A 23,787-nucleotide genomic window follows, 5' to 3' on the forward strand; every position below is an offset into this window, starting at 1 on the left:
AGGACAATCAATTTTACATGTTAATTTATCGAATTATAAAATCAAATCGATCATGATCTATTTTTGTTACAATCCAAACGGCCACCAACGGTTGAGATCAAAAAATTGTAATTCAATCACTATTATTATTATTATTTATTTTGTGACAAATCACCGTCCTCACGCACAGGAAAATTCCATTGGAGAGAAAGGAAGCCTACACTAACGTATGTGTGCCAGAAAAGGAAAAATCACTCATTCTCTGAGCATGCTGAACCCCGTTGCCCGTGGTTCGCTTACAAACAACAGACAGAAGAATGAAAATGGTTGCAGTACAAATTGCAGGAAGCTAAACAATCGTCACGAGGTCCAATGTGTGTCTTCGATCCATTGCTTTCAGTCCGCTCCTGCTTATTGTAATCCTGCCAGTTCAACTGCACGCACGGACGGACACATCGAATTGTGAATTTACAACACACATTAATACTCAAATAAGGAACGAAAGAAAAAGCTCAAATATGTACACTCCCAAAACAAGCATTAGCACAAGCTCTGAAACAATAATTTAAACAGTAAACAGAATTGTGAGCATAATAGATGCCTAATGGCTTGAGGGATGAGATTTACGAGCTTGGAGTGAAGGCAGGGTTACACTATACAGAGGTAACTCGAAGAGAAAAGCTATCTTGAACCAACGCGGCAGGTACAAATATACTACAGGCGGTAGTGGAATCAGAGGACTGAAACAGATGAGAGTGCCACAAATAAGTTCAATGTTCCAGAGAACTTTTGAAGGTAGTAAAATAATATATCTTTTCTCCTTTTGGTAGATTCAAGAGTAAAGATAACACAAAGAAAAAAAGAAAACCTACCTAGTGGCATCTCTATATGCCCTGTACGGGTTAATATGGCCATACCTTGTATTTGCTGATTCCTGCGTCCATTACAGTTCACACCAGAAGCACTCTCAGATGACAGATGACAGTGATGATTGTGATTAAACCACATGAATAGAATTACAGACCTCAAGCCAAGGCATGCCACTAGCAAACAGAATTAACATTGTATGGAGTATTGGTCCAACGATAACAATCCAGGTGCCACCTTCCAGCAGTGGTGAAGATGCAACAAAGACTCCCCACCAAAGGAGAATCTGCAATCCATCTCAAAACACGTAAAATGAATTGAAGGAAGAAAGTGCGCCACATGTTACTATATAAAGACTGATAAGGTACATAGGATTTATTTCGAGATATGAAACGACTGTGCAATTCTCAGGCAGAAATTGCATTCCTGATCCAATTCAGAATTCTTTTATTTATCACTCTGTTCCGTTCTTTATTTTCTATAAACCTACCCTGCACATTCCTTCTTGTATCATCATCATAATGAAGTTATCATCTGACCACCGTTCCACTTCCAATAGTCACAAACCCAAATAAACAAAAAATAAATAAATAAATAAACAATAGAACTGAAATGGAAAAAGAAAGAAGTTAAGTTCTAAATTTTATTTTTTAATAATCTAATTTTTTTTTTAAAAACAAAGAAAAAGTATGATAAAGATAAATTATGGTAAAATAGAGCTAATACTCTTATCAATTGTCTTTCTCCCAGCATGACTTTCATGTATTGTATTGTTGAGGATAGGTTCACAATTGTTACAGGTTGTGAAAGAAAGAAATATTCATGACACTTTTCTTATTTGATAATTCTGCTATAATTGAGTCATCAATATTTATTTTCTATGGATATAGGAATGGCCAATAGTAACAAGTTTCAAATCGAATAAAGTATTTTTAAATTCTTGTGTTTTAAATTTTAAATTATCATGTCCCTGAGATTAGAATTTTTAATTTTAATAGATTTTATGGTAAGATTAGTTTGAAAGAGTTATAATTGTTTTACAATTTTAGTCTACAAATAGATGCTAATTATTGAAATAATTAAAATACTTATTCTTATAAATTATTGTACAGAAATAATAAATTTTTGTATGTTTTTGTGTATATAGACATTTATGTTATTTTATCATTTACGATATCTGTATTATTCAACATTTTTTTAAATTATGAATTAAAAAACCAATAAAATAGATATTATTGATGTAAACAAAACATGGTTGGATATTGGAATAATAATGTTTATCTCAGTTTCTCCCTCAATTTCACTCTTCTCTCCTCTCTGGCTACCAATAAAATAGATATTATTGATGTAAACAAAAACATGGCTGAATTTTGGAATAATATTGCTTATCTCCCTCCCGTCTGCATCAACAAGGCTTAATGCGAACTGGGAACAACAACCGGGAGTCCGTTAAGGACCGCCAGTAGTGCTCTTGATTTTCGGTTTCTGGTTGTCTTTATGTTCAGTGCAGCACTCTAGTTGGTGTTATGTTATAGTTGGGCATGCTCTACAATATATGATACGCACATTCTTTTCCCAGTTACCCATTATACTTGACCCCAATAATTTTTCCTGTGCTCTAGAAGCAATGTGATAAAAATAAATAAATAACTCATAGCTGTCCATCAGTTGTATTTTAAAATCAGAAGCTTAAATTCAAGGTGATTGCCCAAAGTTAGTGGCATTATCCATGATCAGCTGTTGCACCAATAAAATGAACTATCAACTAAGGGGAACATTGATTTAAAATATAGAAATATTGTGTAAGAAAGTTGCAACAAAGTCCAGCTTCAATAGAAAGCAAATAAGGGCTTATTATGTGCTAACCTCACCAAAATAATTTGGGTGACGGGAATATCTCCAAAGTCCAGTGCTGCACCATCTGTCTCTGTTTTCGGGGGGAAACTTGAATGCCAGCTTTTGTTGATCAGCGATAGCCTCAATAAGGAAACCAACGGACCATAAAGTCCAACCAATGATGTCCTTAGCTTGAAGAGATGGATGTCTATCGCTTGCAATCACAAATGTCACAGGTAAACTCAAAGTCCAGACCCAGATTACCTACCAATATTGAAGAGCAGACTGATTACAAACTAGGTAAATTAAATTAGGCTATAACCCAGATGAACCACAAACTTTGCTATGGAATATCTGATGATTAAGGAGGTGGCCATGATACCTGAAGCATTGCGATAATAACTAATCTACACAAACTCCCACGCCTTCCATCAAATCGTCGATCCTGTCCCCATTGCATAATCCTACAAAAATTCAAAATTAACCACCTAGACTGAACTTAATCTTAAACTGATATCTAAAAGTTTCTTCCAAGATGTATATCACACTAGATGATGATGATGTTCCACAAATTGTAAAACCACAACAAACCCGTGCATTGGTGATTATTATCAGTGATTCTTAATTGAGTAAATTGCAATAAACACCCTTCCAGGTTATTTTCGTACGACTGAAACTTATTTTTTCTTATATTGCATAAAGTTTGTTTAGAAAACATCCAAAAAAAACTGCCTAAATATATGCATACATGTTTATATAGGTGTAGAGAATAAAAGCACATAAATTGGATGGCCACACGATCAAAATTCCATGAAATTCATATAATATTAAGCTGTTCGCGCAGCCCCCAGAGTCTTTCCATTGCAGAGGATGAAACGATCCTTCTTGTTTATCAGTTCTCATAGCTTCCTTCTTTCATATTATGAAAAATTATGAGAAACCAAACACTGCTCGAGCAAGAAATTTGTAAAAGATGAGTGGTAAAGAATAGAACAAGTTATGGGAGATTCACAATGAATTGCAAAGGTTGCTGTTACACAAGAGAAATTTATTCTAGTACAGTGCAAGGGTAACAAAAGAACTGGCAGATGGTTTATCCAATGCAAAGCAACACCAAGAAATACATCAGTAATGAAAAAACAATCCATTCAGAGATAACGAGGAACTACAACAGAATATGAACTTGAAAATGCCATGCTGGAGACTCATGAATGCAAGGCTTCCCTCAAAGTGTATGTACTAGCCAGGAATCTAAAAAACAAAACTATCCAACAAAGGTAGGAATAGCTATTCTATCAATATTGAAAAGCTTAATATAGGGAAAAGGCAATCGAAAACAGAAAAGACAACTTTTCATGCAGAAGATAACAAGACAAGTCTTAATCCCATTAGGTTAGGGTCTTACCTGATAACAAGAAATAGTCCCAGCCGTAAACCCCATACTAGTACCAGCAAGGGCAAGACAAGCTGAAAAGAGAACAATAGGTCAGATACCAAGGTTGCCGAAGTCACACTGTCAGGTATATAGAATACTTTCATGTGACTCCTCACTTTCTTCATCAATTGATATGAATATGTTTATAGTACTAATCCAGCACCTAACAATTCTAATTACCATCAATAAACCAAAAAAAAAAAACATTGAAAAATTGCTAAAATGGAAAGCCAACAACCACCCCGGGCATTGGTTTGGTTTCCACATCCTGAATCCTATAAAAAGCAGCCTGCTAGATATTAACTTCATGGTGATCATTCAAATTTTGTCTGAGGCTGAGGATTAGCTTCTCCATTTACTCATCTTTTCTCTCTTTTATTCAAAGTCATCTTCGACCTCAACCTGTTACACACTATTGATCCTCCATATCATTGACACATATACTTCCCAGCACTACTCTACCAACCTATTAAAATCCCATGGCCCACATGTCCTACAATACCACATGCAATAATAAGAAAACCTGTTCGAGAAATCATCTAAGCTTAAGTCAATGTGCTAGACAAAAGGGAACCTAATGCACAAGGCTTCCACCACTGTAGGTCTAGGGATGCACAAATATTTACCCAACTCGCATAGATCTTTTTCCATATCAAAATCCATGTAGCATCACCAAACAAAACAGAGACTTAGAAACTTCATCAACATAGAGAAACATCCACCAATGATGGTTCTTTGTATCTTCAACCAATCAAATGATGCAACGCAACCAAGATACCCCCTTACAACAAATTACTTCCAACGCATAGTGACCTCTTACAGACAAGATTATACATTCTCTGTGAAAAAAATTTCAAGTCATACTATGGCTGATTTATGATAACATGCTAATTAGCGACAAGAATTCAGAATTGAATCACAATTTCCCACCACAGAAGCATGAATATCCAATAGAAGCAAGAAAAAAAGATAGTTGAACTATTGCTGGCCAGAAAGGAATTTAGCTACACTAAGATAACTGAAATGAGAATTCATTGCAACACTAACTCGCTATTTTTGACACTATTAGTAAAACTTGTCAAAAGGGTGTTTCCCATATAGAATATAATTGCTCCAGTGTAAATTTTTCTAGTGTACTTTACATTTACCTACACAACAAAAGAGAAACATCAAGTGAAAGTTCCACGCATAGGAATTGGAAGACGAAAGAATACCTGTCTGAAGTTCTTTGATCCTTTTAGAACCAGAGCCGATATAGCTAGAATTACAAAATTGGTAATTCCTAGCAGAAACAACCACAACCAACCAACATAATCACAAAAGGGTAATGGAACTGATATAGAAGCTCATGTAATAAAACTACAAGGTAACAGTTAATAACAGTTTACCAACATAGTGGCATCTACGGTAGTTTAGAATTAATGCGGTTGGTGTATTTATTAATTTGAATTCATTCTTGAAATATGATTTTGGTGATAAAGAATAAACTTAACAAATCAAGGATAAATCCAAGTGACTTAACAGTTATACTATTAACAATAACGGGAAAAAAATGCCATACTTTTGCCAATTTTTTTCAAATTTATTTGGAAATTTCAATTTTGTCAATTCATTATTCACCTACTAATCTTTGAAATTTGTCGCAGTAATATACTCTTGCATTAATCACGTGCTCTGACACAACTTTTTGAACAATTAACAATAACAGTCTTTTGAAAGGACATGACCACATCTTGGGGCATAATTTTAATAGATGTTTGATGATAGTAGAATATTGCAACAGACTTTAAAGATTAGAAGCTGAAACAATAAAATGAAAATTCCAAATAAATCTGAATATATTACTGAACGAAAAAGCATAAGCATACCGTGCACACATGTGGAAGTGTAATTATATAGTTAGTTTATGTTCACAAACAATGAAATAAAAACCACAGAAAATTTGAAGGAGAGAATACCGGCTAACTCAATAAGTTCGTCGAAGTGGAAAACGGAAGGGATTATCGAGTAGAAGAAGTGATAACATGCCTGATCAAATAACCAAAAATTCATATAAATAAACAAGATCATTAACTGTAATTCATAATATATATATATAGAGAGAGAGAGAGAGAGTATAGTACAATGACAGCGCCAGTGAGGCCGGAAAGATAATAAGAGTACATCTCTGCCGGCGGGATTTTTTCATCTCCTTCCCCTAAAATTAATTGGTAAGTAAATTTAAATAAGTAAAATTATCTGGTAATGTAGTTATGCCAACAAATCTATGATCTGAGTTTTCCCTTTTAAATTTGAAACTATTTAAAAATAAATAAAATTCAGACAAAATTAATTCTCTATCTAAAACTCCGGCCTACTGTTCCCGTGCAAGAGTCTAAAACCAAGACTCAGAAGAGAGAAGTTTCCATTTGATAGAAAAGGAAAAGGAAAAAAGAGAAAAAGAAGAAAGAACGCGATCTCGGACTTGCGATCAAGCAACCGGTATTTTCATCACACACGGTGGTATTGATTTACTCAAATCACTACGTGAAGAGCAAGAACGCAAGCTTTCAGAGAAACACAAAAAAGATCGATGGAGGAAGAGCATACCGGCGTGGTCATTATCTTTGTCGAACTTGTGAAGTACGGTGATGGCGGAGATGAACTGATAACCGACCTGATCATAAAACCAAACCGGCTCCACAATTCAATATACAATCTAAGAACATGAACAATATATAATTCATACATACAGGAGAGAGAGAGGGAGAGAGAGAGAGAGTACAGTGATAAAGACAGTGAGGGCAAGGAAATGAGAGTTGATTAAAGTCCCCATTCTCTTCTTCGTCTTCGTCTTCGTCTTCGCCTCCGTTCTTTTCGCTCGAATTGTTTTCTCCTCTCTTTCTTGCAACTGAAGATAACAGCAGGATTTGTCTTGCGAACCAAGTTCCTGTAGTACTTATACAGGGAGGCCTTATCCCTTATGCCTATTGCCAATGCCCATTTTACTAAGGAAAGGAGCTCTGTTCGGCTCACTTCGAAAAGCGGACGTCGTCATTTCTGCCTGGCAATAGCGCCTCTTGTAATTTCAGTTTTGGCCCGCAAGTGGCCGTAACGATTCAAGACACGGCGAGACCATAAGCGCTTCTCTAACAGAACAGAGAACATGTAAAACCCTAACAGAAAAAGCTTCTAGAAGCTGGTTGTTGCAACCAACCACACAGAGAGAGAGACGGTGAAGAAATGAGGGCGAGTCGAGTCGATGACTGTCACCACTCTCTTCTTCTTCTTCTCCTTTCTTCTTCTTCCTCGTTTTCTCGCTCTTGGCTACTGAGAAATAGACCTCGTGTAAGGCTTAATTACGGAAACTGCCCCCAATTTTTAAAAATTACTTAAGTGCTCAATCTTTTTCAGATTTAAAAAATAAAATAATAATAAGTTATTGCACTTTGCCCCCTCGTTAAATTTAGAAAATACTTAAAATACCCTCCTTTTCTATTCCTTTCCTTGTATCTCTCTTCCCTTCTTCTCAAACATCATCTTTATTTCTTTGACATTTATCAAAATTAAGGTTCAATCTAATTATCGGCTAGATTACATAAAAATAAAAACAAAAAACGAATATGACACAAAATAAAATGAAAATAAAAAAAAAATGGTATTGTTTATAAAAAGATAAAACGAAAACGTGTAAATAAAAAAATAAATAGATTTTTTATAAATATAATCTTTAATATAAAAAATAATTATTTAATTTTAAAATAAACATAAATTCCATAATATATTCATTCTAGAAACGAAGAATTTTTTTTTAAAGACGAAATTTTGTTTGTCTTTAACCTTTTTGTGGACAAAAACGAGTTTTCAATATTTTCTTAATATTACCAAATGATTCCAATTTTTTTTTTTTGAAATTGTAGAAACGATTTAGAAGGGTTTTTTGACATTTTGAAAATAGAAACATTTTCAAAACTCCAAAACGACACTCTTAGATATTTTCGTATATCATAAATTATCATTACATTCACTGTTAAATATAATTAGTAGTAGCTTACCCTTGTAGCCAACCATTACCAATAATTTTTAATTTTTTATCTTTATATTTAGATATGTATATATAGTCAATTAAAAAGAAATAGATCTAAAAAAATAGGAATAAAATTATCATTTTTACAAATGGGGGATGTTTGTTGTAATTTAGCTTAATCTTAATGGAGTGAAGTAATTTATTCAAATTAATTTTGTTAAGAATTTTTGCATTAAAATTAATAAAAAATGTTATGGTTAGGATATTTTAGCAATAAATTATTTACTAACTTAACTTATTTGTTCAATGAAAAAATAAAAAGGTTTTAATGAATGACTATAAAAACATGATAGAATATTAGTTAGTTTATGTAATTTTTATTAACCCATATATTATATAATATATTAATATAGCATATTTTAGTTTAGTTTGAAAATTATATTCTGTATTTTTAAAATATAATAAAAATATATACAATACCTTCTAATTTTTTTTATATAAATTAGAGTTATTATTTTCATTTCTTATCCAAGCCCTAGGACTTTTGTGCTTGAAAAAAAAAATTCGAGACGTGTCGTTCAAATCATTGGTCTGATACTAGATATAGTATTTTCACTAAACAAAATGTCTAATATTTATAACGCCTTAATAATTAAGGTTCAAAATATTATGGATCAATTAATTAATGTGAATTATGAGATATAACAATTATTAGAAAACAATCAAGTTAAAACTGTAGCTATGAGAGCTACAGATGGTCTAACGAGAGAAATGAAAATTATTAATACGAGAGCTCATTTTAAGTGTTTTGATCGGTAGAGTGACTCTCGAACAATAATTCTTTGTTCAAACTATACTGGTTTTCGAGACCAACGCTATCAACCACTCAACTATCACTTCTTTATGAGGCAGTGAAGCTTGTCTTTAACAACTTACTCAATCTTGATGGCAAGAATCTGTTTTAATTTTGTTGGCCAAAGTAAAATATCATCAATTGCCCTTTTTATACACAATTAAAACAATAAACTAAGCGAGAAAAATAATGTCAAATGAAATGTATAAGTAGAAAGTCACACACTCAAAAAATAATAACTACAAATTCTCATTAGGCAAATAAATTTGTAGTGCATGTGTTTATCGTTAAAAGAAATTATAAAAAGAATATAGTTTATTAATCGATTAAGCCGGTGCAATAGAGACCTTGTCAACCTCGACAACGTATTCAAGAGTGGCACCGGGGGGAACTTGTAGGCCAGCACCAAAGTCGGCACCATGATCCCCAAACCCCAAACTAGGAGGAACTATCATTCTCCTCTTCCCACCCGCCTTCATAAACCTCAAGACATACTCCACACCTTCACACATTCCTTTGGTGTAAGGCCTTGAGCCCATGACCAGAGCCAATGGCTTCTTCTCACCACCAAATGTGTCCACAAACGCTTGGCCACTTCCCACAACATTGCCCTTGAGACCAATCACAACCAGGTCTCCAAACCTTGGGGATGCTCCACCACCAACTCTCAACTCATAGTACCTGATTCATAAGGATTATAACTAATTAAGGAAAACTTGTACTCATTTGGAGTTCAAGAACAGGCCATTTCAGAAGCTTTTACCTTATTCCATTTGGCAAGACCACTTCTTCTTGCTTCTCAACATCTCTGCAAGAACAACAAAACATCTATGATTCTTTATACTTTTATGATCAGGGACTGCGCACTGGAACTTAAATTCAATTTGCTTATGTTAACCCACCTTGTGTTTGCTTCCTGTTGGGACACTTCGAACCGGGTTTTGATCTGTTCAGAGAGGACACCAAAGCCGAGGAAGGCAGCCCAGGCAAGGCCGGCACCGAGGCCAAACCTTCTGGTTAAGTTTGTAGCAATCCAATCTGTGGATTCAACACTTGAAGTGGAAGCCTTAGCAGGCTTCTGTTGCTGCACTTTGGCTGAGACAGGAGCCGGTGGCTCGGTTAAGCTCGAACTTAGCCGCTGAGATGGTGGAGGAGGTGGTGGTTGAGAAGAGGGGGTTGGTGGCTGAGGAGGAGGAGGTGGTGGTGGTGTTTGGGAAGAGGAGAAATGATGAGTTCTTGCAATTGGGTTAGAGAGAAATGGAGGAGAGCCAAAGAAGGTAGCCATTTTCTCTGAGATACAGTTCAGCTTACAAGATATAAGGAAGCACTTTGCTATCACTGCAATAAGTCGACAATGGTCCCAACCTTATCCTCATTTGAGATAGGATTCTAATTGGTAGGCTATGCTAGGTGTTTGGCTGCAGGCAAACCTGAGTCTCTTGTTAATCCATTTTATGGACTTCCCATATGCCATTGCAAGTAGTACACTTTCCTCTGGAATGCGAACTTGAGCCCGCAGATGTGTACTAGATAAACACACCAACTATACGTAATATAATTCACAAACTACACGCATCGGGTAAACATAAAAATCTGTGTAAACTTGTCTCGGCCCATGAGAAGTTCATTGCTTTTGTTACCAACTGAATGAATCCAAGCCCACCAAAATATCTACTCTCTGGCATCCAAAATATTCAAAGAAGCTTTGCTTGCAAATCAAATTGTTAAATCCCTTCTATTAAGCTTTACAGCCAGTTATTATTCACTTCCATAACTAATGCCATCACCTAAAAGGCTAACACAACCTACAGAAAACCCTAAAAATTCAAACCTTAATTACAGCCAATTCAAATGATTTTTACAAACAAATACACAATTTTGTGGGTGGCTTCATGACCAAACCAAACAGCGCAAAGGGAACATGGCAAAAAGAATCACAGTCATCTCAAATCTTGAGTATATATTGGTCAGGATCTTTAACCGATCTCCTCTTACATATGTCCCGAGCAATCCAGGACCTGCCTCCATTGTTAGGCACTCCAAAAGCAGCACCTTGGCTGGCTCAACGTAGTCTAGTTTGGCTTGTTGGATCTTCTAAGGTGCGCGATGGTTGCCCCCTCTGGCCAATGCTTATCGGCACACTCGGCCTGGGCACTTGAGAAGTGGCTAGAGGTCTTTGAAGTGGCTTCAGAGCTGCCATTATCTCAGAAAATGAAGGCCGCAGTCTTGGATCTCTGAAAAGTTAAATCAATATAAGTGTTAGATGACTGTCGTTTTAGTATTGATAATTGCAACTGTCATTTCAGTATTGAAAACAATCACAAGCCTTAATCTCACTATGTGGGGTTGGTTACATAAATTCTAGATCTCTAAAATTGATAGACAGGAGGGCTGAAATCCAGAAGACACTCACGTTTGCCAGCATTTTCTAATAATATCCGCAATAGCAGGATCAATATTATCTGGAATGTCAAGACGCCGATGCTGAAAACCAACTGCACCAACAACTTGCATGGGATTCATTCCTCCCCATGGTTGCTGCAACGTACAGAGCTCCCATAATATGACCCCATAGCTAAAAACATCACACCTGCATCACATCAAGTAATAGTTCAGTACTAGTGAATGACGCAAAATGATAATATACGAAGGCAGAAAACACTAAATTGGTCATGTATGCAAAGGAAAAGAAACAAAAGGGAGTAACCTACTTTTCATCCGAAGGTTCATTCCTCAGAACTTCTGGTGCCATCCACTCCGCCTGAAAAAGAGCACAGCACAGTAGCATTACTAAAGCTGTTCGATGCTATGATTGAGTTTAAAGAAGAATCATTTGCCAATGCATCGTTTACAAAATGGAAAAAGTTCCTCCCAATCAGTAATGGCTGCATGTGAAATGAGCATAACTACAACATTCAAAATAAACAGAAGAATAAGAAAGGGACAGATGCAACAAAAGTATCTAATCTGCCCCAAATGGTCTAGAATCTAGCCTATCAAATTTTCTTTTTAATCCTTAAACAACTACCAAGATCGGTTTAAGAAACTGTACTGCAACTTAAGAATAATTGCATCAGAGCTCACATTCCTTGTGCATTTCCAAGCAAAGTTGCAATAGATACATCATATAATATTACCAAGACATTCTCACATGAACTGCCTCCAAATCTGTTAACGTAGGAATGGAGTCATTGAAAACATATACTACCTCAATGGAGTGCATGCATGCAGACAAATAATTACCTCGTTTTCTTCCTTCAGGGTAAAATGAACTTCCATTATGACAATTTAGTCTTGGATTGTCATTTTAATCATAACCATCTGATAATTTTAGTTCCTTAAAGGTAGATTACATTGTGGAGCCCCAATACGGCCATGTGAAATTTCATGATTTCTATTTTCATTTTCTTTTTGTTCTTTACACAGTTTTCATGATTCTCTCTTCCACTCATTTTCAATGTAAAAGATTTACTAAAACATATTCTTCTCATTTGTTTTGGTACTTGGTTAATTCCGAAATGTTCTATGCATATGTCTATAGGAAGTCACAGGCCTCAAAAGAACTTACAGAAGTCTTTCTAGTGAAAATTTGTCCCAAAAACCACCAGGTCATAGTAAACAAGTAAAATATGAACAAATGCGTGCATTTCTATATGTGGTATGCTAGCCCATATTTAAGCCCATATAAAATGCCTCTTTTGGTATTTGCAAGCTCATACAATTAAATAAAGTTCATTTTCTTAGTTGTAAATTTATCTTCAGCACCCAGCCAAGAGAAATTAAGGGCATTATTTCTTTGTCCCAGAAACATGTTAAACAAGAAAGCTTTGCAGAGTGTACAAGACTTTCCACACAAAAAAAGGGCAAAAAAATTCAAAAGAAGCCACATCCCAGGCCACTACGAGATTGATTTAATTAAATTTTCCTCAGGGGAAAAACATATGGTACATTTGAGTGTATCTTTTAACCATGGATTGCAGCAACCACCTTGTTGAAGGAGAAAGTAGGCAACTAAACATCTCCAGAGGCCTGGGCAATAGGACCAACAGCGCAGTAGGATATCTTCTCCAAAACAGATGATAATATAATGATGTAACAAAATTAGCCAATTTCCAGTATCGCAGCATTACTGTATTCCATAAGGAAAGGCATCAAGTAAGATAATATGTGATGGACAAGCACCAATATACTAGCAATAACAAAACTAAATTATATAGAAGTAAAACAAGAAAAGAGAAGAAACATGCTTAGTGTTGAAGGCACATCGCACATGGATTAGAAAATGAACAAATAAAAATGTCAGCAAATACATAGAAAGAAATACATAAAACTAGAAGTTTGATACCCAAAAATATATATATATAGTGAACAACAGAGGATAGAGAAGACAGAGATAAGAGCATATGGCCAAAGCAAAATGCTAAGTATGAATCAAAAAGTACAGCTTACCGTCCCTGCAGTAGACCTTGAAGAAAGAAAGGTGCTGTGTTTCATTCGAGATAACCCAAAATCACAAACCTAATGCAAGAAGATGCAAGATCCAGATTAGTTTTGGAAGAGTTATAGTATGTCACCAACCATTCTCAATCACGAGATAGAAAAGCCACCTTCACAACCCAATTCTTATCAACAAGAAGATTTGGAGATTTGAGATCTCGATGAACTATCACTGGTGTGCAGCTGTGCAAATAATTCATTCCCCGGGCCTGAAAGTGCAAAAGTATATAATGGAGATAATTACTCCTATTAAATCACTAGGTAAACTAAAAGCTTCTCTGATTCATATTCAGATAAAAGCTAGAGATCATACAGCATCAAGTGCCATCCTCAGACGCCTCCGCTCATCTAATTGATTGTTAGGCCGGTGAATCAGCCTATACAGACTACCTCTGAAGAATGTAAAGCATGTTTCAGATTCTGACCGTAGTAGTTATAATTCAGAAAGAAACAAAGTATCTTAACAGAACATAATGGGCTGTGGGAGTTGTTTAATGGTTAAGGCAAAGAATAAAAAATAAAAGGTTCCTTGCTCAGTGAACTAGAATCATAAAATGAAAGGTTCCATCAAAAATCTTAGGAGATTTCATATTAATGCATATGAAATTGTGCTTACCAAAATTAACCATATTGTTTATGATATCATACTCATGAAATCAATAAATAGACCAGGCTAAAAATAATGCTCAATCTGCAGATTCTGTACCACAAGCCAACCCAACAGATGGAATAATGCTTGTTTCACATGTTTTTCAATCTCAAAGGAGAGCCACCATTTATTTAGGATCGTGTCAGCACTCAAATGTCAATGAGCTACCTTTCTTCCCCTCCATCACAATTTTCTTACTAGTTAAAAGGATGCACATTGATGTTGGTGAGAAATGATCAACAGAAACAAAGTATCACCATTTAAGGGCGCATACATTGGTTTTCAGATTATTATATTTGGTGGTTAAAAAATTAATAGAAGTACATTGTTTTGACATACCTAGGAAGAAACTCGGTAACAATTGAGAGATTTGGAGCACGAGTAATAGCCCCCATGAAAAGAACAACATTAGGGTGTCTGATCCTTTTCATGATCCGGACCTGGAAAGTAAAATAACTTGACACATGTTTATATCAAACACAAGTAGTGGATGGGAGGACGAAAAAGATGTGATAAACAACTTTATATTGCAGTCATCTATATTTCTCAGTGTTCTCAATAATTCTAAATTAAATCCACGCAATGGTGAAGAAAATATAATCATAGCTCAAAAGATCAATTCAAGGAGTAAACAGTTCAGTGCACTGAAATATTTTAACAAAGTGTAAATTGCGTATGTTAGTTCCTCCAACCTAAATAAAACAAAAATCAATATATTATCATGGGGAAATTGTGTGTGTGTGTGTGTGTGGGGGGGGGGGGGGGGGGGGGGGGGAGGGGTCTGTATACCTCACTTTTAAATTCTTCAAGGGATTCACCAGTTATATCTTGATCAAGGAATTTCTTGACAGCAACCTCCTGTGAAAAGTGAAAGAGCAAGCATGATATTAAATTACTACCTTTCAAGAATTGTGGACATAAGCACTAAGGACTCTTTAAATCACCACCAGATTTGGCATGATAAATAAAGTAGTGATGGAAGGTCAAACTCACAGTTCCACGCCAATCTCCACGATATACCTCTCCATATGACCCTGTAATGTAAAGGATGGACCAAAGAATGAAGCAGAATGAAAACGAAAAGAAGAAAAAGACTATAAGGCGAAGCACATAACGTTTAGAGGAATAGTAAGTACCAAGTCCAATACGCTCACCCAAGCTGATATCCTCCCATAGGATCTCACAGTCTGCTACATCATCAATTGTCACATCAGATTTTGTACTATCATTACCTGTTGACTTATCTGATGTTCTCTCACCCTCAGGATTTCTCCCTGTAGAATCATGCTCCTGGTCACCACTACCATGTGGCTCATTAACTGCAGCATCCGCATCACCTCGAAATCTTGTGCCATCAATTGGATTCTTGAAGACAGCTGCTCCAGTTGGCAAATGAACACGAGCCTCCAAATTTTCACACTGCTTGCTGACAGCTGCAGTTGTTGCCACCACAGCTGCAGCAGTAGCTGTGGCAGCAGCTGCCACAGGAAGTTCAGTGCCTGAATCAGCACTTGTCTTGGCTGCAGCAACTACCATTGAAGATGCAACAACTGCTGCGGCTGCTGCTGCTGCTGCAGCCACAGGAACCTTCTTTGCATATTTTGGTGGACTTACTTCACATAGTGATGAAACAGGAGGTTCAGTTACTTCTCTGAAATCTCGTTGATGCTCCAGTTGACCACAAGGACTGCCTTTAGGATGCATGGCATGATAAGGCAGAGGTGGCAAACATCGAGGTCGATTAGGATCATCATGAAATTTAGATTTTTGGGCATCATACCTTTTTGTGTTGTCCTCCTTGTCTTCAGTTGGGGACTTGGCCTCAACCATTGGAATGTCTAACTGCTCTGAATAAATTTCAGTAAACAAGTTTGGAGGAGCAACAACACCACTTTCAAGTAACACATCATGAAGTTTCTGAGCTAACTGTGGATTTTCTTTTGCAGCATCAATCATGTACTGGGAGACATCTTTCACCTTCATTCTCCGTACAGCTGGGGAGCTAACACCTTCAGTCCAGGATGGAGATCTTGAATGAGCATAAGGATAATTAGATCGGCTGGGAATTTCTTGAGCAAGCTCCTTCCTTAAATTGTATCGTTTTCTCAAATCATCTGGCCCCTTTGATCCTTCCTGACCTTCAACAGGTCCAGTTAAATTTTCAGAAGGAAGGTACTCAATTCTGTCATCAGATTCATTTGTTCCAATAACAAAATTTCTAGACCTGGATACTTTCTCCAATGTCCCAGAGTCTGAATGTTCTTCAAATGTACTGGCAACCCTACTACTAGAGGAAGCCACATTAGGAGAGTCAATATCCCTAGAAAAAGGACTTGTCAAAAAGAAAGATTCATCATATTCAATATGTGATCCTGTTGCATCAGATGGAATTAGTGTGCCAGGGTCCGCCATTAGGTCAACAATGTACTCCCTGAAATTCCCAATATCATCATTACTTAAAGAGCAGAATAATAGGATATCGAAGATATACATAATCTACAGAAAGACTCTTCAATAAAATATATTTTTAGCATATAATCTGCAATAAATACATCTATTCTTCTGGAAGGATAAACAAAATTCTTTTCGGCAATGTTCTAGCACTTCCAACAGTTTGCAACGTCAATGCTGGTGGAGCAGAGGAATTCAGAGACAAAGATGAAAGACCCATATCAAGCCTCCAAGCTGAAGGACAAGAAAATGCCATCTTTTATCCCCCAAAGCAAAGCACCAGTCCCAAAAAAAGAAGAAAAAAACGAGAGTATACAAGTGGCTGATCAATAGGACAAGATAATTCATTGTTTTGAGATATTGTTTGTGAAATTATGAAACTATAAAACCATTCCATTTGTTAATGGTCATACTATGTAGTGGCATATAAGCATTCCATGAGCAGCTCAAGAAAAGCAACTAAGGCAGCCCAGGGTTCAAAACTACATGATAAGCCATGTCATTGAAGCAAGAAACAGAATAAATAAAAAATACCCCTTTAACCATCTAGTTTAGTAGCTAGTATCAGGCAGAAGGTAAAAGAGTGATAACCTTCCATCGTTTATCTTTACAAAATTCATTGCTGCATCATCAGAACCAGTATATTGCTGTCCTTTAACTAAACGGCAAGGAATGCCCACAGCATCAGCCAAGACCTGTATAACAATTAAAATGGCCAGGCCATGTAAGCCTCAAGAAGTAAATAATGTTCAATTTGAAATGCTAAAACTTTCAGACAAAAATAGCAGGACCAATACAACCACTACAACAGTTAAGACAAATAACAATTGGATGAATAAGATCTTTAAGACCATAATGTTCACTTTGAAAGGATTACAACCCATTTTAGTCACAAAACAAAACAGTCTAGTTGCAGAGATATTTTACAGGACTGGAAGTGCTTGGTGAGATTTGTTCAAGATTTGCTTGGCTTTGGACACAGGACATGACAGGCCTCATCAGCATGCAAAACACCTTTTCAGGCTTCCAAGAATTTGAATAAGAAGAAGAAGAAAAGGAACAAGTGTTTTGTTGAGGGACAAGTATCACTTGTAAACTGTCCCTAAAAGAAACAGATATAAAGTCAGATTATTAAAGTCTTAATGGGACAAATATATGTTCAAGACTCTTGACCACCCAGATGGCTAAAGATTGGTTTTCTCTGATGGAGGCAGCTTTACAAAGAGTGAGGGCCCAGAAAAATAATTCTAAGCAACCAGCTGAATTTTTCTCCAGTTCTTTCTTTTTCTTGCAATAATTCTAGTTATTAATGGCTGGTTTAATGAATTATCAAAGAACTGACAATTTCAAAGTGTGAATGGAGAATATACACAAATATCACTTAGATTCATAGACAAGAAAGGCAAAAGAACCAGTTCATCATAGGGTAAACAAACATAACTCAGAAAACAGCTTATTAGCTGGGGCTTGTTAAAATGATAAAATTATCAATATAACATGTAAATGGCATGACCCACTGACAAAAAAACCAATGTCAATATAACATGTTATGCATTACCAGATTTTTAAATTTTTAAGTTCAAAAAGTATGCAATCCAATTAAGTACCTTGAACAACAATGCACGATGACGTGCCAATCCAGTTGTTAAAGAACCAAGAGGCAGAACCATGCTCCCAAGTGTTGCCTTCAAACTGTAGCTTAGGCTTTTCCACGCTCTTGATATGTTTTCTGGATCCCCCACAGGTCCACCCATGTACTCAGAAACCAAAGCAGCAAGCTTTCTCACCACATCACTGCTTACAATATTTCGCGATTCTGACCTTGATCTGACAGCTATCGCCAGTGCTTTCTTTTCAAGTTTTAATAGGTTAGCATCAGCAGCCCTATTGACCAGAATTGCTTCCCAGCTGACGTCATCCGATACTATTGCTCCTTGCAGATCAACAAGGGATGGCATCCTTGATGAAGTGGACTCCATCAGAATACCATATACATCATAAAAAACCATCCAAGATCTTGTCATCGTAACCAAGAGCATTGTAATTCTGTCAAGTATGGATAAATCTATGATATGAGATTTAAAGGAATAATCAGTTACTACTGCAAAAATTAAGCCCAGTACTGAAAGGACTAGCCAAAATAAATGATCACAAAATTTGTTTTTAGGCTAATTTATACAAATTGATTCCTGACAAGCCAGACAAATTTATTTATTGAAGCAATGGAAGCATAGCTAGGAAAAAAAAGCAACACGGAGAAAGCAAAGGACGAAATGAATTACAAAGTTAAGGCTACAACATAACAGAAAAGATTAGGCAAAACTCCTTTTGAAAAAAAAATAAATGAATGCTGATATAGCAGAGAATCAGGTCTCACAGAGATAAAGAATGGTCAAAAAAAGCATAAGAAAGTAGTAGCATACAGCCAAATAACATGACTGTCACTAATGAAAAGAATGTCTAAAACAGATCACCAAGTTCCATTACTAATGAGAAGTAATGTAATACACATCAAGATGCAACAATAACTCCTTGCTGTTTAATGGTTTGGTTCATAAAAGAGGACTTGCCTAGCATCATCACATTACAGTTTCTGTCAATGTACATACAATACAGAATTTGCACATCCTCTCAATGTAGGATTACGTGCAGCCCTAAGCTCACAAACACTAACAACCAGAGGTTTGCTTCCACTGCCGGCTGGAAAGAAGAAGTGAAAACAGTAATTTGTGGGAACTCTAGATGTATTATACCACTAAACATTGCACAAATGGAAACGATCGGATGCAGCTAGTTTTCCCCTGCTTGGTGCAATTTGTGATAACATGAGGTCCACAGACTCCCAATTCGTTTATCATTTCTTCAACCGTATGTTTTTGTTGCTATTACTACCGTAGCTAGCTGGGCCAGGAAAACAAGACACAACACTGTGATTAGGTTCAGGCATTTGCAGGAATTAACTAAAACCAAGCTTTTTTATGCATTACAATATTCCTTCAGAAAGAAACATGAACATCTTTTCCCATTATAAAGCAAGAGGCAACCATATTATCTACATCTAGGCAAAGAAGTTGAAACTTTCAAATTAGGTTAACAACGCCATCATAATAAACAATCAAGAAACAACGTGCCATTGATAGTGTCTCATGATTTTGAGCATCAAACCAATTGAATGGAACCAGTGAGGAAGGTAGGTGAGAAACAAACTTACCCAGTACCGGTATGCAACAACTTCTGCCGGTGTATTCTCAGGAGGACAGGAACCCAAACTAATCTGCTTAACAGCTTCAATCTGAACTGCTTCGGGGTCCTCCCTTGCACTCAACTCCAGAGCCAATTGTATTTGATACTCCTCCTCGATATCAGGATCCCTAGAGTTGGTAGAGCCTGAATCGCGCCTTGTGGCTTCCAAAGCAGCATCTAGTCCGCTGCTGCTAACCGAGTCAGACGGTTCCATTCTCTCCGCCCCAGTAATATTTGAAGAAGATGGAGGACTAGGGCTCTTTCTATTTGTAACTGAATTCAACCATCCAGAGAGAGCTGAAAAGGGTTTATGCTCAGAACCATGATGAGAGCGAGAGTGTGAAAACCTCTCAGGAGATGACCCATCAATCAACTTATGGTGCTGTGATGAAGTAGACCCTTCTGAATCTTCAGATTGATTGGACACTATATGGAGTTTCTTCAAAAGGTTCTTCATACTCTTTTCTCTAACCTAAAGTAGGCAATGCTAAAGCAGAAAAAATCTGGCCATAAACCTCTCCATTGTCTCGGGCCAAGCATGAAATCTCAATCACAAATTTAAAGCAACGCCAAGTGCCAAGTTGACGCCACCCGAAAAAGGATCTTTCGGTCAACAGCCCCTCCACCCCCACAAAACACTCCCAACACAACTTATCGAATCCCAGAATCAACCACAACTATTTGAAGCAATACCCAGTGAAAAGTTGCTCATATACAACAGTACCCAGATGCCAAATATTCAAAGAAAAAGGCGCTACAAATACCCAATCTTGAAGATCACACAAGACGCAAAATTGAAAGAAAGAAAGAACACAACCATGTTCAAACTTACTATATATATTACAACAACGACGACGGTTGCCCTGCTGCCTCCGTAGGTTAGGCAAATTAATAGCACAAGGAAGACGAGGACGACGAATTAGTAGAAAGGTGAAATGGAAATGGATCTACGGGATCGAGTAAAGAGAGGAGAAATCGATCTGTGTGGCGAGATTGAGAATAATGAACATTAAATTGGAAAAGGGGTCACAAGGGAAGGGTTGTGGAGTTTGGAAAAGCAGGAAGGCAAAGATAGAAAGTCCAGCAAGTGGGGGAGAGAGAGAGAGAGACAGAGAGAGTGTGTGTGTGTAGGCCCTGAACAACAAAGACGACCCCACCTGAGTTTTTGAGGCAACAAGGATTTCAAGGTCCCAGAAAAAGCTCTAATTGGTGGGAAAACACCGCCTACTCGCTCGCTCTCTCGCTCTCTCTCTCCCTCTCTGTAGCAGCTTCTCCAATTGGCTCTGGCTCTGGCTCTTCCTTCCTCTCCCCCTTTCTCTCTCTGCTTGCCAGTCCCCCAAACCCCACGGTGTGGGCTGAGTAGAAAATTTGCGGGTAACTGTCCCGGAATGGAATATTAAATGGGCAGGCAACCAATAGGGAAAATGCTATTCCCAGCGTAGCTTTTGCTACTTCACAACTAAAACCTGGTTTTGTCGTATCTGGTGTTCGATGTTCCACTGAGAGACAAAAGCCATGTGACAGCCTCAGCCGCTGGTAAATGTTATTATAATGTTATTTGAATATAATATTTTTGGCATTTATAGAATTATAATCATTTATTTAAAAAATTAATTACACTCATTTATAAAAAGAAGTTAGATCGAATCAGTTAGGGTTAGGATCAAACCGGACTGGTCCAATATATCTTGGTCAAATACATATTTTTTTATATTTTTATGTTTTTTATATAATTAATTAATTTTTTATTATTTTAATTATATTTTTATATTTACATTTTTAAATTTATTTAACTCTCATATTTTAACGTGTTAAAAAATTAATTAAATTGACTAATCTTATTTTATTTTTTTTACACATCAAAATATAAAAATTAAATTAATTTAAAAATATAACTATAAAAATATGAAAACTAAATTAACTAAAAAAAATAAGGACAACATTCCTTAATTTTGGCAAATGAAGCCTAAATAAGGAGATGATTGTCTCAAATCACCATAAACTTAAGGGACAGGGATAGCACCTAGTCTTGACCTAAATAGTAAAGGCATTTTGCTTGGTGGCGGGGGGCAGTGCTTATGCTGGCATGCTACTCATACCCGATTTATTTTGATTAAATATATATTTTAATTTTTATTATTTTAATTATACTTGTAATTTTAAATCAATAAAAGTAAAATATATATTTTATCATTTATTTTAACTAAGTGAAGGGGTGACTGAAGACAAACTATTAATACAGTTGAAAGCCAATGGCTGAGTTGCTGAGCCACCAACGTTCATTGCTTTGAGCAAACACTTACGTAGGCCCTTCAATTGTATCCACAGGACTCACTGCATTTTGTACAGCGTGGACGTCTGTAGTATCTTCTTTTCTTCTTTCCAAACACTTGCATTAAGAGGAAAAGCCGCCATTTCAGGCTTTGATCTGGTGACCAAACAAGTACGTATGTGAACATGTGTATGTGTATATATTATATATAATAATCTTTTTTTTATTAAGACTAATCATGAAAATAATTTAATCACATTCATTAATTTCTAATTCTGTCCAATTCTTTTAATTTTGACAGTTAATCCAAATTAACTCAATTTAGTACAATTTTATCTAATATATATATATAATTATTTAAAGAAAATGTATTTATGTTAACTTGACATGACATGTGTTATATAATAATAATAATAATAATATTTATAAAATTTATTTATATACATAAATAAAAATAAAAAAATAAACAGATTATATGTAGCAAGTTATATATATTTTTCTTTTTACTTATTTATACATGTGAATTTTACAAATATTATTATTGTACGACACCTGACGTATTAAATCAGTATGAACACAATCTTTCTAAAATGATAGATAAAATTGTACTCAATTGAGTCAATTTATACCTAATTGCTAAAATTAAAATGATCAAATAAAATTACAAATTCGTAAAAAAAATTAATTATTTTCATGATTACTCTTTTATTATTCGAATTTAAATCCATTTTTAGATAATAAAGAATGATACTCGAGAGTCAACTCAAGCTTATTGACCAATTGCACCAATCAAGCTTTACTCGGCCTTGACTCGTAATCCAGCCCGTCTTTTCTTTCAATATTTTATAAGGTTCTACTCAGCTCGAATATAGGATTTTGCACAAACTCACGAGTAAGTCAATTCTCCTTATGATTTAACTACCCAATCCGATTAAGATTCTCACGTAAAATTAAGTAATAAACTTGATCATAATTTATTATTATTGCATAAAATCTAGTGATTAATCGTGATAAACTTTGGATAAATTCCTTACTCTAAATCATACTAAGAGGATCTTACAATACATAACTCTATCTCTTTGAAGTGATCTAAGATAACCATTCCTAATTATAGTCTGACAAAAAGACACTAATTACAAGCAAAGAATTATCTTCAATTTTGTCATAAAAATAAGCATTTTCATATATAATATGTAGTTCTAGTTTTCCTCTTCATTACTTTACGTCTGAGTATAAATTCAAAATGATAGTGACTATAAATCTGTAACAATAGAAAAAATAATATATATATATTATATATATTTAAGGATAGTGACCCTAAATTTGTATGAAATGGAATGATGCTCAGCTTTTTTGGGGTTCTTTATTTACTTGTCTTGTCCTGTTAGGACTTGTGATGCCCTAACCTAAAGGAAGATGATGATGGAGGACCTTTCTTGTCCAATGGAACCTTCAATCTTGTTTCAAGAGGATATGCATGATGCATACGTTTTTATAATGGGGGAATAAAGAAAAAGGAAAAGAAATTGACTTTATCTCTTTCTTTAATATAAATAAATTTGACCTTACGTTAATATATAAATATTATTTTAAAAAAATTATAATTAAATATTCAAATAACATTTCCTACAACAAACAAAGTGCTTTTGCAATATAGCCTTTGCTTCGTCTTTGAGCAATCATTCATGAAGTTCAAACT

At 35.7% G+C, this 23,787-nt stretch overlaps 3 protein-coding genes across 4 annotated transcripts; all 3 read right to left on the reverse strand.

The window, feature by feature from the left end:
• Positions 1–580: 580 nt before the first annotated feature.
• LOC127794187 (uncharacterized) lies at positions 581–6,932 on the reverse strand. Its single transcript, XM_052325118.1, has 9 exons — positions 6,882–6,932; positions 6,707–6,773; positions 5,332–5,399; positions 4,088–4,149; positions 3,065–3,146; positions 2,713–2,946; positions 1,004–1,132; positions 852–913; positions 581–719 (listed from the first exon to the last, which is right to left on the reverse strand). Exons 1-9 carry the CDS (start codon positions 6,930–6,932, stop codon positions 581–583), a joined length of 894 nt encoding a protein of 297 aa, XP_052181078.1.
• A 2,275-nt stretch (positions 6,933–9,207) lies between these two features.
• LOC127794938 (peptidyl-prolyl cis-trans isomerase FKBP17-2, chloroplastic) lies at positions 9,208–10,334 on the reverse strand. Of its 2 annotated transcripts, XM_052326266.1 has the most exons (4): positions 10,168–10,334; positions 9,879–10,122; positions 9,740–9,784; positions 9,208–9,657 (listed from the first exon to the last, which is right to left on the reverse strand). In XM_052326266.1, the coding sequence occupies exons 1-4, from the start codon at positions 10,259–10,261 to the stop codon at positions 9,303–9,305; spliced, it is 738 nt and encodes a 245-aa protein (XP_052182226.1). In that variant the 5' UTR covers positions 10,262–10,334; the 3' UTR covers positions 9,208–9,302. The 2 variants fall into 2 exon arrangements, with proteins under 2 accessions (XP_052182226.1, XP_052182225.1); XM_052326265.1 differs by having other exon boundaries at positions 9,879–10,276.
• Positions 10,335–10,680: 346 nt separating this feature from the next.
• Positions 10,681–21,140, reverse strand: LOC127794937 (probable serine/threonine-protein kinase SIS8). The gene is given in 14 exon segments (XM_052326264.1): positions 10,681–11,210; positions 11,390–11,566; positions 11,688–11,737; positions 13,426–13,494; positions 13,584–13,682; positions 13,787–13,865; positions 14,462–14,562; positions 14,912–14,980; positions 15,116–15,156; positions 15,259–16,553; positions 17,165–17,268; positions 18,181–18,576; positions 18,578–18,619; positions 19,785–21,140. Coding segments are annotated over 14 exon segments (3,183 nt in total). The 5' UTR covers positions 20,274–21,140; the 3' UTR covers positions 10,681–11,038.
• Positions 21,141–23,787: the final 2,647 nt, after the last annotated feature.

Source organism: Diospyros lotus, chromosome 2, assembly GCF_014633365.1.
Source record: "Diospyros lotus cultivar Yz01 chromosome 2, ASM1463336v1, whole genome shotgun sequence".
Taxonomy (NCBI): Eukaryota; Viridiplantae; Streptophyta; class Magnoliopsida; order Ericales; family Ebenaceae; genus Diospyros; species Diospyros lotus.

Bases quoted from the DNA above. Each gene is read 5' to 3' on its own strand.
- LOC127794938 (XM_052326265.1), bottom strand. From the start codon at position 10,261: ATGGCTACCTTCTTTGGCTCTCCTCCATTTCTCTCTAACCCAATTGCA. The intron at 9,785-9,878 runs GTGGGTTAACAT...TTGTTCTTGCAG, and splicing joins CAACAGGAAGCAAACACAAG to AGATGTTGAGAAGCAAGAAG. The intron at 9,658-9,739 runs GTAAAAGCTTCT...CTTATGAATCAG, and splicing joins GTCTTGCCAAATGGAATAAG to GTACTATGAGTTGAGAGTTG.
- LOC127794187 (XM_052325118.1), bottom strand. From the start codon at position 6,932: ATGGGGACTTTAATCAACTCTCATTTCCTTGCCCTCACTGTCTTTATC. The intron at 1,133-2,712 runs GTTAGCACATAA...GATGGATTGCAG, and splicing joins ACCCAAATTATTTTGGTGAG to ATTCTCCTTTGGTGGGGAGT. The intron at 914-1,003 runs GTCTGTAATTCT...TAATGGACGCAG, and splicing joins GTGGCATGCCTTGGCTTGAG to GAATCAGCAAATACAAGGTA.